At 41.5% G+C, this 15,738-nt stretch overlaps 2 protein-coding genes across 2 annotated transcripts; one reads left to right on the top strand and one right to left on the bottom strand.

Moving 5' to 3' along the window:
• Positions 1 to 1,191: 1,191 nt before the first annotated feature.
• On the bottom strand, positions 1,192 to 7,237 carry LOC119735132 (Usher syndrome type-1G protein homolog). Its single transcript, XM_038208830.1, has 2 exons — positions 6,901 to 7,237; positions 1,192 to 2,634 (listed from the first exon to the last, which is right to left on the bottom strand). Exons 1-2 carry the CDS (start codon positions 7,059 to 7,061, stop codon positions 1,485 to 1,487), a joined length of 1,311 nt encoding a protein of 436 aa, XP_038064758.1. The 5' UTR covers positions 7,062 to 7,237; the 3' UTR covers positions 1,192 to 1,484.
• A 1,150-nt stretch (positions 7,238 to 8,387) lies between these two features.
• Positions 8,388 to 15,359, top strand: LOC119735930 (cytochrome c oxidase subunit 6B1-like). The gene is made up of 3 exons (XM_038209884.1): positions 8,388 to 8,498; positions 12,137 to 12,353; positions 13,824 to 15,359. Exons 2-3 carry the CDS (start codon positions 12,153 to 12,155, stop codon positions 13,875 to 13,877), a joined length of 255 nt encoding a protein of 84 aa, XP_038065812.1. The 5' UTR covers positions 8,388 to 8,498; positions 12,137 to 12,152; the 3' UTR covers positions 13,878 to 15,359.
• The last annotated feature ends 379 nt before the right edge of the window (positions 15,360 to 15,738 follow it).

Below are 15,738 nucleotides of genomic sequence, written 5' to 3'. Positions count from 1 at the left end.
ACTATTGGAGATTTAATATATTTCAGCCAACATCGTCAAAAATGAGTATACATACAGCTTCATCCTAAATCTACCTGAAACGATCAATGAATTTTAGGTTCTTATGTTAAAAAAAGAAAGGGAAAACAACAACAAAAGTTCGGCAGAAATTCGAGCAAGACGATTGGTTTAGCGATCGCGTGACGTCACGTTGGTCAAACAGCGGATACTCCACATCGTATTTCACTGTGTTAATGTAAAGGTAAACCAACAAGAAAGGAGGGGAAAAAGAACAAACGCTTCCTTTTTTTCAAGAAAAAGCTCAGAACTTGTCTTTGAAAACATTACTAGTCAGAATACACTTCTTAGGAATTAAGTACGTACCAAATTGAATGAAAAAAGGTTGTTCTTTTTTAAAGTATTTTCTTTATATAGAGTAACATATAATATTTGATATCTATTGTGTATGTACATTGGTTGGCGTCGAGAGAATTTGAGAAGTTTGGAAAAATTGATCGACATATGACCATACTTAATTGATATATTTACATTGTATTTTCTAGTACCAAATACCTCTCATAGAGAATCTTGGTCCTATAATTATAGAATTATTTTTCGCGCATTTTGTCGGCAATTTTATTATGAAATATTCTGCCACCATGGCATATTATATCTCATTTTAGTCATAGTTAGCCATCTTGTTTGTACACAATGTATATCGATACAGACGTTAAATCCAATGTGAAGCTATTTTTAAAAAGACCATTGGTCTTTGTGTACAGGGTGAGTAAAAAAAAACCAAAACCAAATTGCAGAACCAATTTTTGAATGAAGTTTTACCTGTAGCACTTTTGAAATCCAGGATATGAAAGCCCAATCAATGAGCTTTATATTAATACAATCAAATCAACAATGTACTTTTCAAGTAACGAAATAATGAGCACAAACACCGTTTTAAAGTTCTGTTCACGGATCACAAAAAAGGTAATTGTTCTTTCAGCAAAAAGAAAACAATTCACATGCATCCCTATGAGAATGAACACTTACTTTTTTTGTGATCCGCGGACAGAACTTTAAAACGGCGTTTGTGTTCCGTTCCGGAACTTGAAAAGCACATGGGTGATTTGAATGATTCTTGTACTAAAAGAAAGCTTATAATGTCTGGGCTTTCATATCCGAGATTTTGAAAGTGCTACAAGCAAAATTTCATTCAAAAATTGTTCCTGCCATTTGGGTTTCGTTTTTTTGCACTCACCCTGTATTTTACTCAGTCCATGCAGTTACAGATGTAGAATATTTTGCACCAGGTGATATGTGACAAATAGTCCAATAGCAGGCCTGTCCAAAAAGTTGTGAAGCGTCACTTTGGTGAAATCCCGCCGACATGTCATATTCGTATTTAGAATCAACGTGATGGTTGCTTGTAATAGTCTGGTACCACTACCAGCTACTGAGTATCAGTACTGATCAAGCTTAATTTACTGGGCACCCAAGTTAACGCGATTTTACAGGTGTGTGTCTGTCATGACTCCCGGGTTATTCATGGCGTGCCTTCGTCGAGAAATGGCATCAGTCAGTTTCCTCCTCGGGCCCAGAGGCAGGCCGAGCTTCATAAAGTCATCATCACTCAGCAGCATGAGCGCCGTGAGATCGATCTCTTCCCCGGTGAACACCGGCAGGTAATCAAGGAGATTGTGCGTCGCAAGGAAGAACTCTAGATCGCTGGTCCCCGGCCGGACATCCTCGTCGTCATCGTCGTCTAGAACGTCTGGATTCCAGTCCAGGCCGTTGGAGTTCTGATCAGTTGACGATTGTTTACGATCCTCCTCGGGCTTGGACACGTGTATTTGGGGGACCTTGGGATCGCTGTTGGTTGTCCTGTAGTCGTGCTCGATGTCCAGGTTGTTGAGTAGGTCTTCCTCCAATGTATCGACTCCATCTCCGGGCTTTCTCGGCGGTAAGCTCTGTATCATAGAACCGGCAAACGCGGGCTGCCAGAAGCTCTGCTCTCTAATGTCGGGCCGCCTGTCCTTGTCCTCGTCACCGCTGTCGTTGTCATTTCCGCCCTCACTAATGCTGGACCTGGAGCCAGCCGTTGATCCGCTGCGGTTGTCCTCGGAGTAGCTGGTACCGGGCATCAGTGACGATTGAGACCGCCCCCTTTTGTTGGCAGCCCCGTTGGAGGATGTGATCTCGGAGAACAGCGCCCCGGTGCTGTGTCTGTGGGAATGCTCATGTGCCCTACCGACCACCGGGCTGGAGCCTACACTCCTGCCTCCAGCTTTCTTCTTGTACAGGCCGCCCTGCTTGGCCGATTCTTTCTTCTCCTCTTTCTTTAGCCACTTGGTGTGCTCGGCCTGCATCTTGCGCAGCTTCTTGACTCGCTTGTCTGCTTCCACCAGGGCCTTCTCCTTCAGCTTCTTGACCTCTTTGGGGCTTTTGGCCGACTGTTCAGCTGCCACCTCGTCCAGGAAAGCCAGGCAGGCTTTGTGGTTGTTCTCGGCAGCCAGGTCCTTGGCCGTGCGGTAGTCGTTGGTCAGGGACCAGACGTTGCAGCCGAAGGACACCAGGAAAGTCACAGTGTTGACGTGGCCGGAGAGGGCGGCGTAGTGGAGTGCCGTGTGGCCCTGGATGTCACACAGGTCTGGGTTGCCTCTGTAGTCAAGAAAAGGGCAGTCGACAAATACGTGTGAGTTGAGAAGAAACTCCTCAACAGTGACTCTAGTCATCATTGATGTGCCCTACAATAAACATCAAGGGGTACTTGTGTTCGAGCGTGTTAACACAAGTATACTCCTAAGCGCACGAACAACAGGGGTACGACCAGCGGGTTAGCACGGGTCAAAAATTGACACTTTTCTGGGTCAATAATTTTTATATGACACTTTGGCCATGGTTTGGCCGGGTTAAAAATGACCAGGGAAATGATCCAGAAATGTATCATTTTGACTCGGGAGACTACCCAGATTCATGCTGAGTATACTCTCGGTCAGACCGGGAAATATACTCTTGCACCGAGAGCCTAATGCGCACGCAACATTTTCCTGCACTAGGGTAGCAAGAGTAACACGCTCGAACGCACCCGGGTTTTTTTTACCTATGACTTTTATAGGGTTACAGTTACATCTCTGGTCTGGATCATTTCCGGGTCATTTTAACCCGGAAACCATGGCCTAAGTGCCATATATTGACCCAGAAAAGTGTCAATCTTGACCCCGAAAAAAAAATGTAATTTTGACCTTGGAACGTACATAATAATTCTGGGTCAAGTCTGAGCAGGGACTGACTTGTGGTTCTACCAAAGATTATATTCCCCGGACTGAGGTAGTGGGATCAAAATGGTGTATCCGCAAACCTCTCTGCAAAGTTCGCTTTATATCAAGTTTCTGAAAATTTCACCTACCCATCAATGTTCGAAGAGTAAACTTCACTTGTTTCATATCACAGCGCATTTTACTGAGGTATAAGTGAGTCTTTTTACATATATCGACATTCAGCGTGATTTGAGCAATGTTGTATCCCCATTGGCGGATGGGGTGGGGGTGGCATGTGGGGGCGGGGAGGGGGAAAACTCGGATAGTACGTTGGTGATTCCAAGGAGCTATACACAATGCTCCATGGTGCTCAGTGGGTTATACTCCGTTCCATGCCTGGAATGTGCCCGGAGCGAGTGCCATAATTCCTTCAATCATTGGACTATAAAAGATTATTTTGGGGAAACCCTGGTTGGCCATAATTATTTCACTGTGTGGGTAGACTCAGTAGACTTCTTATATTGATTTTGAAGAGGATTATTATTAAGCCGTTATCATTATGATGGTTAATATGTCACTTGTCTATGGTGCGAGTTGATATGATAAGGTGGATTTACTTATCTGCTGCATGATGCAATCAAGTCGGCAAATTGTCTTTTAAAATGAAAATAATGAAATATATTTTTGGCGCAACAGCTTCACATGCCCTGCTAAATTAATTAGACAACCCTGGCTCTTTCTATTGACATCAATTTGACGGATTTGTCTAGCGGTGGAGCACAGGCCTCATGATCGTAAGTTTATTGTGGGTTCAAGCCCCGGCGTGGCCAACCGTGTTGTGCCCCTGAGCAAGGCGCTTTACCTCAAGTCCTCTTAACCCAGGTGTAAAATGAGTACTGGCATTAATCAATGCTGGGAAGGTATAACAGACTCGCTGTGGAGGAGGAGTTGCGATCCCCCCATAGCGGCATATGAGTCTGGCCCAATCGTTATAAACGAAAGAGAGATGGGCACTCCGTTCCTGTGAACACAGATTCGTCCCCTTTACTTTTACTTTAACTCAACTAACTACTGAGCACCTCTCGCTCAAAATATCGACTCAGTAATCAGTACAGAAATTCCTTAGCAACACTCTCTTTATGTGGCCCAAAACAGTGGCAATGTGTACGAAATTATGCAATTAGGACAAAATTATTCCGAAATAAGGTGCACTTTAATTATACACGTGTAACTTGCACGTTTTTACAAAAGTGATTTTTTTTCGGTATCGTTTGTCGTAAATTGCATAATTTCGTACACAGTGTCACTGTTTTGGGCCAAATAAACAGTTTGGCTGGATTGCTAAGGAATTTCTGTACTGATTAGTCGTTATGTGAGCGAGATTTGCGCAGTAATTTTTGAGTTGGACAAAAAAGTAATACTAATAGGGGGACTTTTTTTTGGTTGAGTGAAAATCGGCATAGAATCTGAAGATGATGCGGTGTATAGGCCTACCTCACAATGTTATAACACCCCGATCATATCCATATTCTTCAAACCTCCTCTTATTTCGATTTCAGATTCAGACTCTAAATAATAGCTTTATCATATAATGAGGTGTTACAGTGACCCTTACGCTCTGCGACTCAATTTTCTTGGATATCAGGGATGTCAAATACCGTAGCAATACCAAACCAAAGTTTAGAAGTTTCGGTTCGATTATTAAATGCTTACAAAATAGTTTCAGGGGAAAATAAATGAGAAAATAATGACCTTTCCCTATCAGCACAAATCTGGCGAACAGAAACCTAAAAATGCTGGTACATGTAGGTCTCTCTTATCCAGCACTTGACATAATCCTACCGGTAACTATCTTAATCTAACACAGAATTCGCGGGGTTTGTTGACACATGGTGCATGCAATTATTATAGGGATCGATAGGTATAACTTGTTGAACTTCGTTCCCAAGTTCAATAGCTGCCAGTCCGGCTAATAATAAACACAATAGATCATGTGACATCCATACCCGGTAAAAAAAAAATGTTAGTGGATGTTTTACCTTGACATTGTCAACCAGAAGTGCACTGGGTTGACTGTTGATGGAGTTTTAATGACCAAATAAAAATACTTTTAGGCACACCAGCAGATATTCCAAAAGATGGAATTAAAGGATTCTACAAACAACGAAAATCCAGGCGTGCGTATAATGACTTTAGCACCAGGCCGGATTTCGGATCTTGGTTCGTTTCATAATGTGACTAATGACAAGTCTTATTATCTGCGTCAAAAATAATATGTTAGGATTGAAATTTTGAATTTCGCAATATATGCTGGTTGAAATGAAAGCGGCTCATGTGGGAAAAGCCGCAGATTAAATGCGGCTTTTAACTTCAGTACCAAAGATCGCAGATTATGTCAATCAATCTGATAACACTTTGAGAATACGCAACATTTGAAAACTTATCAGACGATAGCACCGATGGCTGGTAATGTTTGATCACCGGAGACCATAGTTGAGAAAAGAACCTGCTGAATTGATAACCGTCATCACTCCACCTCTTGACTAAAACTGGGGCGAAGAAATTGACGGTTTTTTAAGTCCGCTCAATTTCAGGGAAATTATGTGAAATTTAATAAAAAATATGTAAAAGAATAGGAATTTTCCTGAAAATAGCAAACGTTTTGGAAACTGTTCTAGACTAACGTGGAACATCTCGGAAAATCATGTTGTTGACTCACACTGGAACAAGTTTGCTTTGTGACAACCTAAACTCAGTCAACGTCGTTCGCCGGGGAGGGGGGGGGGTAGTCCCTCCTCCATGCAGGACCGGGCCTGATCATAGTCATAACTATAGTGTTCCTCTGAAAAGTGACGATTTTAGCCTATGACGATATCGATTGGACCATTTCATAAAGACTTCTTCAAGTCATAGTCAATGTGACAATGCGCATGGAGCAACGTGCACACCACTAATTGGGATATACAATCATGCGCCCTCAACCGAACTTGCTTCTTTGCCCTCAGTTATGTTACTTCATTGTTATCTGTATATCCGGGTTATAATATAGTCCATCCTCTGATGGCCAATCTTTACAAGATATTCGATAGCCATACTTGCACAAATCGCAATGTGACACACAACTTGACTATATTGAGCTGATAATTATCCTAATATTACCGTACACCTTACTGCAGCAAATATCGCCGCCTCTTTTCTAGCATCTCGACTAGGCCAGGGAACTGGGGGTTGGCCTAACAGGCATGTAGTCGGGGAAGGGCGTGGTCGAAAACCCAACCAAAAAAGCTGTCCAATTAATCCTAATAACTGTCAAATCTCAATGACCGTGTGTCAAAATAATATATTTTTTAAAAAAGTCACTTGCAACAACTTTAAATTGCCCATGCTACTCGTTAGAGTTGACCCATGGTTTCATTTCACCGAATACTTCTCATGTAAAATATGACACCTTTTGGGGTTAAAATGACACTTTTTCCATGGTTTTCCAGTCAAAAGGATCCTTGAAATGATCCAGAGAATCCTCAAATATCTTGGACCTCGAAAAGTCAAAAAGCGGGACGCAGAATTTGACACCAAAATATATCATCGACCCTTTTTCTAAACATACCCGGTTAATTTTTTAGGTTAACGATTATTAAAAAGTGGTTGGATTGCTTCAAATACGTACCCTCTGGACACGAGCAGACGTAACGCATCTGTGTTGCCTTCGTAGGCCGCCCATACCGTGGGCGTACGGCCCGTATCGTCTGGCTTGTTGGCATCGCGTCGAGTCGCGTCTCGCAGTAAATCCAAATGGCCCTCCCGAGCTGCTTCGTGAAAACGATTCATCCTGAAAATTTCTTCCTATTCCGTCCTTAATCCTTTACCTGCAGATCATCTCCCATAAAAACGCAGTACTGAGCTCACAAAGTAAGGGAAAATATGGCGCGAATTTATACTGTTCGGGAATTTTTGTGAGCATGCACTCATTGCCATGCCGTGAGTGCGCATAATACGTCTGTGTCTTTGGGCGGTGAAATAATATCGGGTACTCGAATTATTCATTGTAATTTCGGCGGACTTTGGAACCGGATAATGAACGGATAACAAACATACGGTACACAAAGGTTACGGGCGGTGTAAGGTTAGTGTAATCATAGACGAAATGACACTGACGAATGACTGCAAACTTGGTCTCGCATTGCATGACTTTGTAACTTTATACCGAAGGCGGGAGCCGAGTCGATTCGTACATCGAGTTAACTCGATTGGTCCAAGCATGGAGGAAGGAACACAAACAAGTTTTCATTCTCTTTCAGAAAATGGGTCTAAAAGAACGCGACTTTGGTTCTGAAACAATAACGCTATACTTCGGAAACAGAAGTAATTGATGTATTTGTGTTGAACTGAACTATGTTTGTGCCCCGCACGCCCATATAACCAAATGTGATGTCATGAATAAAGTTACAAACAGCCCCCCCCCCTTCTGATGAATACAGGCCCAGGTAATTTTGCCGATAATGTCTCAGCGAAAACAGGGGTGTTTTTTTGTGGGCGGTGCGCAAGGAAGGGTGGTTTCTGTCTTAAGTCTCGATAAATTACTGAAGCACACAAATGCTTCTAAAGTCTTCATTGTGCATGCATTGATCATTATTTTGGACATTTTTTGCGAATTTTGTTTTCCATTTATGCCACTATAAATATAAATTTGAGCGCCCAATAAATCAGCTTCCAATTATTTGTTCAAATTATTTTACCATTACAAATTTCTAATACACTGGGTTTCAGCAAAATCCGAGCGAGGGGCCAAGACCGGGGGGGGGGAATGGGCTGGGGGGGGGTGGTTAAGCCTTGAACCGGGGGGCGTGTCGCCCTCCGATACTCCCCCTCCCCCCTATTTTGGGTACTGCTTGATATGTCATATACGCGTCACGCCAAAATGAACTACAGACTCCCAACGAACTGAACTATCAAACGTGAACATCAGCATTTTACCTTGATTCACCTGCCTTTGACCATTTGTTAATCGAAACTTAAATGTTTGGAAAAAAAGTTTCTCTGATATGAAGTTCAAATAGCGCCCTCTGCCATTGCCCAAGAGCGTACGTGCATTCGTAATAGTCTGGTCAACGCATCCATTTAACTACCTGGCACAGTGCAAGCGTGCGGCGGTTACAAGTTCTCATAACAACAGTGCGTTGAAGAGTACCGGCGAAAAGTGGAACAAAAATCGGTGTGAAATTTGGTGAGAATTTTCGTGAGAAATCTCTGCTACAACCAGAAAATGTAAGTATGGATATCAAGGTATCAATGCAGGGCATTTGATCAATTGTAAGAATAAGCATTCAATGTGTAAAAAGGAGCCAAAAAGTGTGTATCTTAACTGCAACTTGGTACGAAATTTCCCCACACATCACCCATGCCCAATTTCCGGACATATCAATTCTTAATATCCTCTCAACATGCTCAAGTTCCCATTAGGCCTAGGCCTATTTCTTTTGTTTTGAAACTATTTTATTGACTTCATCTTCAAGCACTTCTCCTTTGCACTAATTTTGAAGATTTTCCGCAGTACCTTGGCATCCATACCGTGGTAATCCTTACTTTTAGGACACCTCTATTTTGTACGAGTTCTGTTCAAAACTGACTTGCAGATGACTGTCCAGTACCAAAGTGACTTTTGCAGGCTAAAGAAGTCTTTTTTCTTCAGACAAACTCATGTTAGTTATAATTTTGAAAGCACTTTCAAAGAAAATGTGACTTTCCTACCTTTTTTTGCAGTTCGCCATCTTGCTTTTTAAATTTATTTTCTGTTTGTCATCGTCGTCTTTAACCCCTCATAAATCAAAACCCTGCCCTCTTTCTACAAAATTAAACCTGCTGAAGACAAGAGGTGTCATTGGCCATATGCCAAATGTTCAAATGTGTCAATAAATATCAGAATGTCACTTTAGAGTGTCATAGTCAGCTGTTTTGGTGAGTCTTTTAACCTTATATAGGAAAGGGGTCCTAAAAGTAAGGATTACCCATACGGTGCGATTCTGTGTGTTAGGCCTAATTCGTCACCGTTTTCACGAACAGCCACATAGGCTAGCCCCACTAGTGTGGCCGTCGGTATGCTGCGCTGAACCTAAGGCCACACACCGTGGTCCGCGCACTACTGAGGACGTTTTCATAAAATTTGCAGGGAATTTCTTACATATGGTTGTATTTTACGATGTCCCATCTATCACTTCTGGGATGCTTAGGTGTAATGATGTTCAATTTTCCGAGATATTCTTGAATCTTTCTGGAGCCCATATGCACTCGTGAAACGTCCGGTGATGGCAGCCATTTTGAATGTGACAAGAGATGACCTCAAGCTGTGACGTCGCGTTTATGCAAATTGCTTGTCGAGCGAGGGCGCGAGTTGCAAATGCGATGGCTGTTTCCTGTGCCGTAGATCCTGAATAGAGATCAGTGCACGTGGCCCCCAGACGATAAATGCATGGTACAGCCACTACAGGAAACAGCCGTCGCATTTGCAACTCGCGCCCTCGCTCGACAAGCAATTTGCATAAACGCGACGTCACAGCTTGAGGTCATCTCTTGTCACATTCAAAATGGCTGCAATCACCGGACGTTTCACGAGTGCATATGGGCTCCAGAAAGATTCAAGAATATCTCGGAAAATTGAACATCCTTACACCTAAGCATCCCAGAAGTGATAGATGGGACATCGTAGAATACAACCATATGTAAGAAATTCCCTGCAAATTTTATGAAAACGTCCTCAGTAGTGTGCGGACCACGGTGTGTGGCCTTAGGTTCAGCGCAGCATACCGACGGCCACACTAGTGGGGCTAACATAGGCATGAATGATAGGCCCCTACTAGTACTATGATATGTTAATTTTAAAGAAAAGAGTTTTCGAAAGAAGTTTCTCATATTTTAAAACTGCAAAAAATACTACTTTGCAACAACTTTGTGCAGCAAGGAAACCATCACACGATTCTACGAGAGCTGAATGTTTACATGAACCCAGTAATAAGACTTAATACAGCAGTTAATTGGTGGAAATTAATTAGTAAAGATATGTGGCTCTTCGTGAAAATGAAAATTCAGGTTTCTGACATATTGGCCCTTTCTGTTCCATAGGCGCGTGACGTGAGTACAAGTCCAATCATCTTACATGAATGTTATTCTTAGTACAGCAGAAAATGCCTAGTAGGCCTGTAAAGGAACAGTGGTTTGCCAGTTACTTTAGGCCAAACAAAAAAAATGGTGTGTTTACGGTAACCCGACCGACCTGGAATTTTTTCGGCCAACTTGCCGACCTCAAACTTTTTATTGCCATTTTGAAGGTTGATAATTGACAAATTTCAAACATTTCAAGTACTTTTAATTATTTGCCACGAACAAAAACCATTTTCCACACTTGAATCTGACCATGATTTTACACAAACATACCTGTGTTAAACGTGCGAAAATCGCGACGATCCCAAAACTTGAATTTTCAAACTACGAAGTACGATTATTTTTGCACAAACGCATCAGGCTACCCTGGCTGGCCGACGGACGGCATGGCTCTCCCCACGTACAAAGGTGCGTACTGCGTATCGACCCGATACGCTGGAATTGCGGTCGGCCCGATACGCCGACAAAAAAATGCCGATCACATTTTTTAGCCCCTGATATGCACAATACAATTATCATACACGCCATTAAAATGCACTCGTTACATACGACATTATTTCATCTTGACATGCAAAATCTTGACCAAAATCCTGTTTTTCCGATGCATGTGTGATCAAAATGCACACGATGACGTGTTCTGTCGACCACCAGCAGCACCCAGCTAACATACATCATGGTACACTGGTTCCCTTCGCCAGTTAACGCAATCAATGCTATGATAAAGGACTGGAACCAGTGACTACTGCCTCTCTCCAGTCCATACTTCGTATCATACAGCATGATGATGTAGTGAGCCGAAGTTGGATCGTAAAAATATTACCAAACAAACATCGCTGGAGAGAGAGAATTTCTGCGAATTAATTCACAGAACGTGATCTTTACTTTCTGTGTATGTGTTTAAAATGACGAGATTGCAAAGCTCGAACTTGTGGCGAAACATCGTAGCGTGTTTCTGCAGTAGTGCAAGATTTTCGGCCACGTGGGCCGTGAGCACAGCGCGATGTTCGGCCAGCCAGGCGGAATGTTGGCGGTGCCAGCGGCCGTGATGCATGTTAAGCATAAAGTGGAATCACCGACCTCAAATATATTTTTAATTAGGTGAGGCAAGTTTTAATCACTTTTGATAGCCAGTCTTGATAATTTTCGTGGCGCAAATGAAAATAATCCAGGCACAAAATAAACATGATTCCTTGCTCTATGATTAGTACGAATGATACTCCATTAATCAGCACCCAAAAAAATTGGCAAAATAATTTTCCGACCTACTGACGCTATTTTGAAAGGCATGTAATCAGAAGCAAAAGTTGTTTTTTTTTCCACCTTAATTTCTTAATTTGAATCTTACATGTAAATGTAGTTCATACTTTTCTAGTTAGGAAACAATGAAACACAGGTTGTGAAATGTTACTTTTTTAAGTTAACAATTTTGATTTTTTTTTCTTTAATTACAAAAATATTAGTGACCTACAAGATCTCCTCTGAATTTCAAGGAAAAATCTTAAGATAAAGACCCCCAGAGTTGCTCTAAAATGCACCAGAGAGCTTCTAAAGTTCAAACATTTTCAGGTGGTTTTATACAATTTTTTGCGAAAGAACACGCATGGGCATGCAGAACTGAAATGAAAAAAAAAATTACAAAATAAAATTATTTCCCTACCTACCTACCTGGATTTTTTTCAGGCCGTTACCGTAAACACACCATTTGTTTTGTTTGGCCTTACTGATTTTTTTGTTCACATATTTAACAGAAAAACAAGCAGCACCATGGGTGACGAGCATGTCAAAGAAGCCCTCGAGAACTACACGACGGCCCCCTTCGACGCCCGCTTCCCAAACACCAACCAGACCAAGAATTGCTGGCAGAATTACTATGACTACCACCGCTGTCTCAAGCTAAAGGGAGAAGACTTTGAGAGCTGCAATTGGTTCAAGAAAGTCTACAAGTCCATGTGTCCATTCGCTTGGGTGAGTGTGCCTCGGATGAATGTTTTTACTACCAACGATTGATTCCGTGAAACAAGGATAACTTACACGGTGTGTAGTACTCACACACATACAAACGTGTGTTCTTCGTCGATCGTGGACGTTCTATTGTCCCTCTTTTGTTTGTACTCTTTTAGGAAGACTCCCATAGGTTTTGTACAGGACCCCAATCATGGACGTATGCTGGGAATCGTGGACGATATTGTTCTCTTTTGTTCTCTGGTATTTTTCGTCCACGGTTTGAAAAGATGAACACGTACAAGTTTGTTGCATGGGTGTGCTATTGTCTGTCGGTTCAGTGCATGACATCTCATAGCTGCAATTGACTGAATGAGAACGTGTTCCAGATGCTGATTTCCGGCACATTTCAAAACTTGACTCGGCAACTTTTGAATTGAAATTGAGATCCTACAATATTGTTTTCTCGTAATATATATAGCATTCACTGAGCTAAAAGTTCATCAAGTTAGTTTTTAAGCACCCTCGAATAGGAAAATTAACGTGTAAAAATAAAAGTCTTAGAGTTTTTAAATTATATATCTTGTAATTAATAGGACTGTTAACTTTTTCACCCAAAAAAAGTGTGTATTCATCAGAATGACGAACTCTGTGATGTTTCAAACATTTCAAGATACATGGACAATTTCTGTATCTTTTCAAAAGAGAAAATTGGCCTACATTAACTTATGGACAAATTCCTTCAGAAATTGTTAAGTATTTGCAACCAGTCAATACTGTAGGGACAGGGAACTAGTCTGCTTGCAGGGTAAATCTGTTGGTGTAGGTGCCCAAAATAAAATACAAATATTTATACATTTTTTCCCTTTCAATCAAGTAGAAAGGTTCGAAATCTCTTGGGAGGAAAGGTGAATTTGTTGAAGATCACAGACAATCCGTCTTTAAATACCAAGTATACATGCTCTTTCAAATCAGTGAAAAAAATTACTCACTTTGTGAAATCTTGGCACATTGTACATTTCAATGAGTTAATTATGGAATTCTTTTTTAAAAAAATGGTCTTATAATTAACTCCCTCTGAGGCATTTTTGCTAGGATGCAACCTCAATCCTGCAAAATCCTCCAACTGCCTCCATGACAAAATTGCATACAGCCTCAATCCTGCAATATCCTCCGTTATTTCTCGAATGTGGTCCTTGGAGGGGTGACCACTGCCTCAATCCTGCAAAATCCTCCAGCAATCACTGTCAGTGTGTTGAGGCAGAGCCAGTCACATCCTGGAGCAGTGTGGAGGATTTCAAGTACTATATAATCTATGGCTGAGCATAAACAACACAAGGTCCGGCCCATGACCTTAACACAGTGCATCCTTCAAAACCAGCCATACGTTTTTTGCAATGTAACTTCAATCAATTCCTCCTATTTGCAAAGAGGACTTTGGAGGATTTGGGAAGGTTAGGGTTAATAAATGGTAATTTCTTTTCAATCCCGTAGGTTGAGAATTGGGATGACCAGCGAGAGAGCGGGACCTGGCCCTCCAAGATTTGATGACGGGTCTGCTGTAGAGCACAGAGGGGGTGTCACCGCTTAGATGCCATCACTTTTAGGGAAATGTATCTTATTTCAGAAGAATTATTGTTTAACAAATATATCCGGGTCCAATTTGATGGCGCCGCTAGGCTGACAATGTTGCTTTTACCAAAATTTTCTGCCCAGACTCCTATCAGCTGGAAACCGGCAGTAAGCAACCTGGTTACATTGTTGTAGTGTTTGGCTTAGCGGCTCCGTCAGATTTTCTGTTGGTGTGCTAAGGATTGAATTGACTTGTGCCGGAATATTTGCATTGCAACTAATGTAAGTTACACGTAGCTGTCATAATGTGAAGCAGATATTTCTGCGTAGTTCTGTGAAGTCTGTGCCCTCAGCCACTGACATCAGTTCCTATTTTTCTCAGAGTTGGTCATAGATCGATCCATTAAGCCACGCCCCATTACGTCTTGACCAATCACAGCCTTGGTCAGACATGCGTGCTCACAAGTCCGACATGCGTGTACATGTACAACATACACCCGAGGACAGACAGACAAAGGGAGACCAACAGATTCTTTGTTGACCTCGAGCATTTTTCTTTTGCTGGAAAACCGTCCTCTATTGTGACTGTGTGTGCTGAATCTGTGGGAAAGTGTTATATTACAGGGACAAAGGGAAACACAAAGCATTGTCCTCGAGAGTAAAGTGAAACATGTCTTTGCAGGTGTGCAGTGTGGCATTGAGGAGACACACATGTTGTTTACTCAAGTGTGCAGTGGGCGGGGCTTAATGAAGCAATCTATTAAGCCCCACCCCATGTCCCCTTGACCAATCACTGCCTTGCTTTAATATCCGACGTGTGTGCACACAAGTCCAACATGTGTGCAGTTTGGCATTCAAGAGGTGTACCTATTGTTTCCTCATGTGTGCAATGGGCGGGGTTTAATGGATCGATCCATTCACGGTTGTAGGGGTGCAGTTCATCCTTGCATTGTATTTAAACACTTGTGTTGGCATTCAAAGCGGAATTTTATCATTAAGTAGTTTAAACAGTTTGTATGATACTAGAAGTGTGAAAATGATGCCAGAATTGACAAGAGAATTTTTTTTTTTTCCAAGGGAATTACTCAATTTGTTTTTCAATTAATTGGTGTGAAAACAAAGATGGCAATGTGTGTCTGTAGGTAGTGAGATTTGAACCATGGACCATCTGAACAAAAGCCAAGGTGTCACCAGCCAGTCATTAGCGTGATTTTATATGGCTTTTTTCCATACCTTTTTGTGCATGTGGACAATTTGGGATTGTGAGCAAGACAAAACCTAAGTCAATCTTACTTCAATTCCTTTACAAATATTACAGAAAAAAAAGGTTTAAAGTGATTCTTAATGAACTACAATTGATATTCATCCTGTAGTGTGGTTCTTTACTTTCACAAACAATCCAGTTAATGTTTGAGAGAATGTTGAAGTTATAGAAATAAAATAATTCCCATTAATTAAGTTCTCTCTCTCATTGTCTCATTTCTTGCCTTTGTCAGAAGAAATCAGTTTTATTGTACCCCTTTTTTTAATGTAATGATCCTGTTCCTCACAGTAAAAAGTTTGAGTAGTATTTACCCCTACAGATTAGTTGATCAGGCCATGAATCTTCACTGATTTTCCATTGTCGTGTCCCCGGCAGAAGTTTGATTAAATAGGTCTTTTGTTTAAAGGGAAGATACAACATTTGCAAACATCAAAAAAAACGAAATGATCAAATTATCAAGACATACCTTACTGGCTTGTTAGGGAATGACAGTCTTATAGAATCCTGTAAAAATCGTGGCTCCTGGTGTGCTGACATTTTCAAGAAAAACTATTTTTCCAGCGCTGGTCAGCC

Source organism: Patiria miniata, unplaced genomic scaffold (genome assembly GCF_015706575.1).
Source record: "Patiria miniata isolate m_02_andy unplaced genomic scaffold, ASM1570657v1 HiC_scaffold_29, whole genome shotgun sequence".
NCBI lineage: Eukaryota > Metazoa > Echinodermata > Asteroidea > Valvatida > Asterinidae > Patiria > Patiria miniata.
This window is presented reverse-complemented; position numbering and strand designations above follow the sequence as displayed.

Bases quoted from the DNA above. Each gene is read 5' to 3' on its own strand.
- LOC119735930 (XM_038209884.1), top strand. From the start codon at position 12,153: ATGGGTGACGAGCATGTCAAAGAAGCCCTCGAGAACTACACGACGGCC. The intron at 12,354-13,823 runs GTGAGTGTGCCT...TCAATCCCGTAG, and splicing joins CCATGTGTCCATTCGCTTGG to GTTGAGAATTGGGATGACCA.
- LOC119735132 (XM_038208830.1), bottom strand. From the start codon at position 7,061: ATGAATCGTTTTCACGAAGCAGCTCGGGAGGGCCATTTGGATTTACTG. The intron at 2,635-6,900 runs GTACGTATTTGA...TCTTGACTACAG, and splicing joins CGTCTGCTCGTGTCCAGAGG to AGGCAACCCAGACCTGTGTG.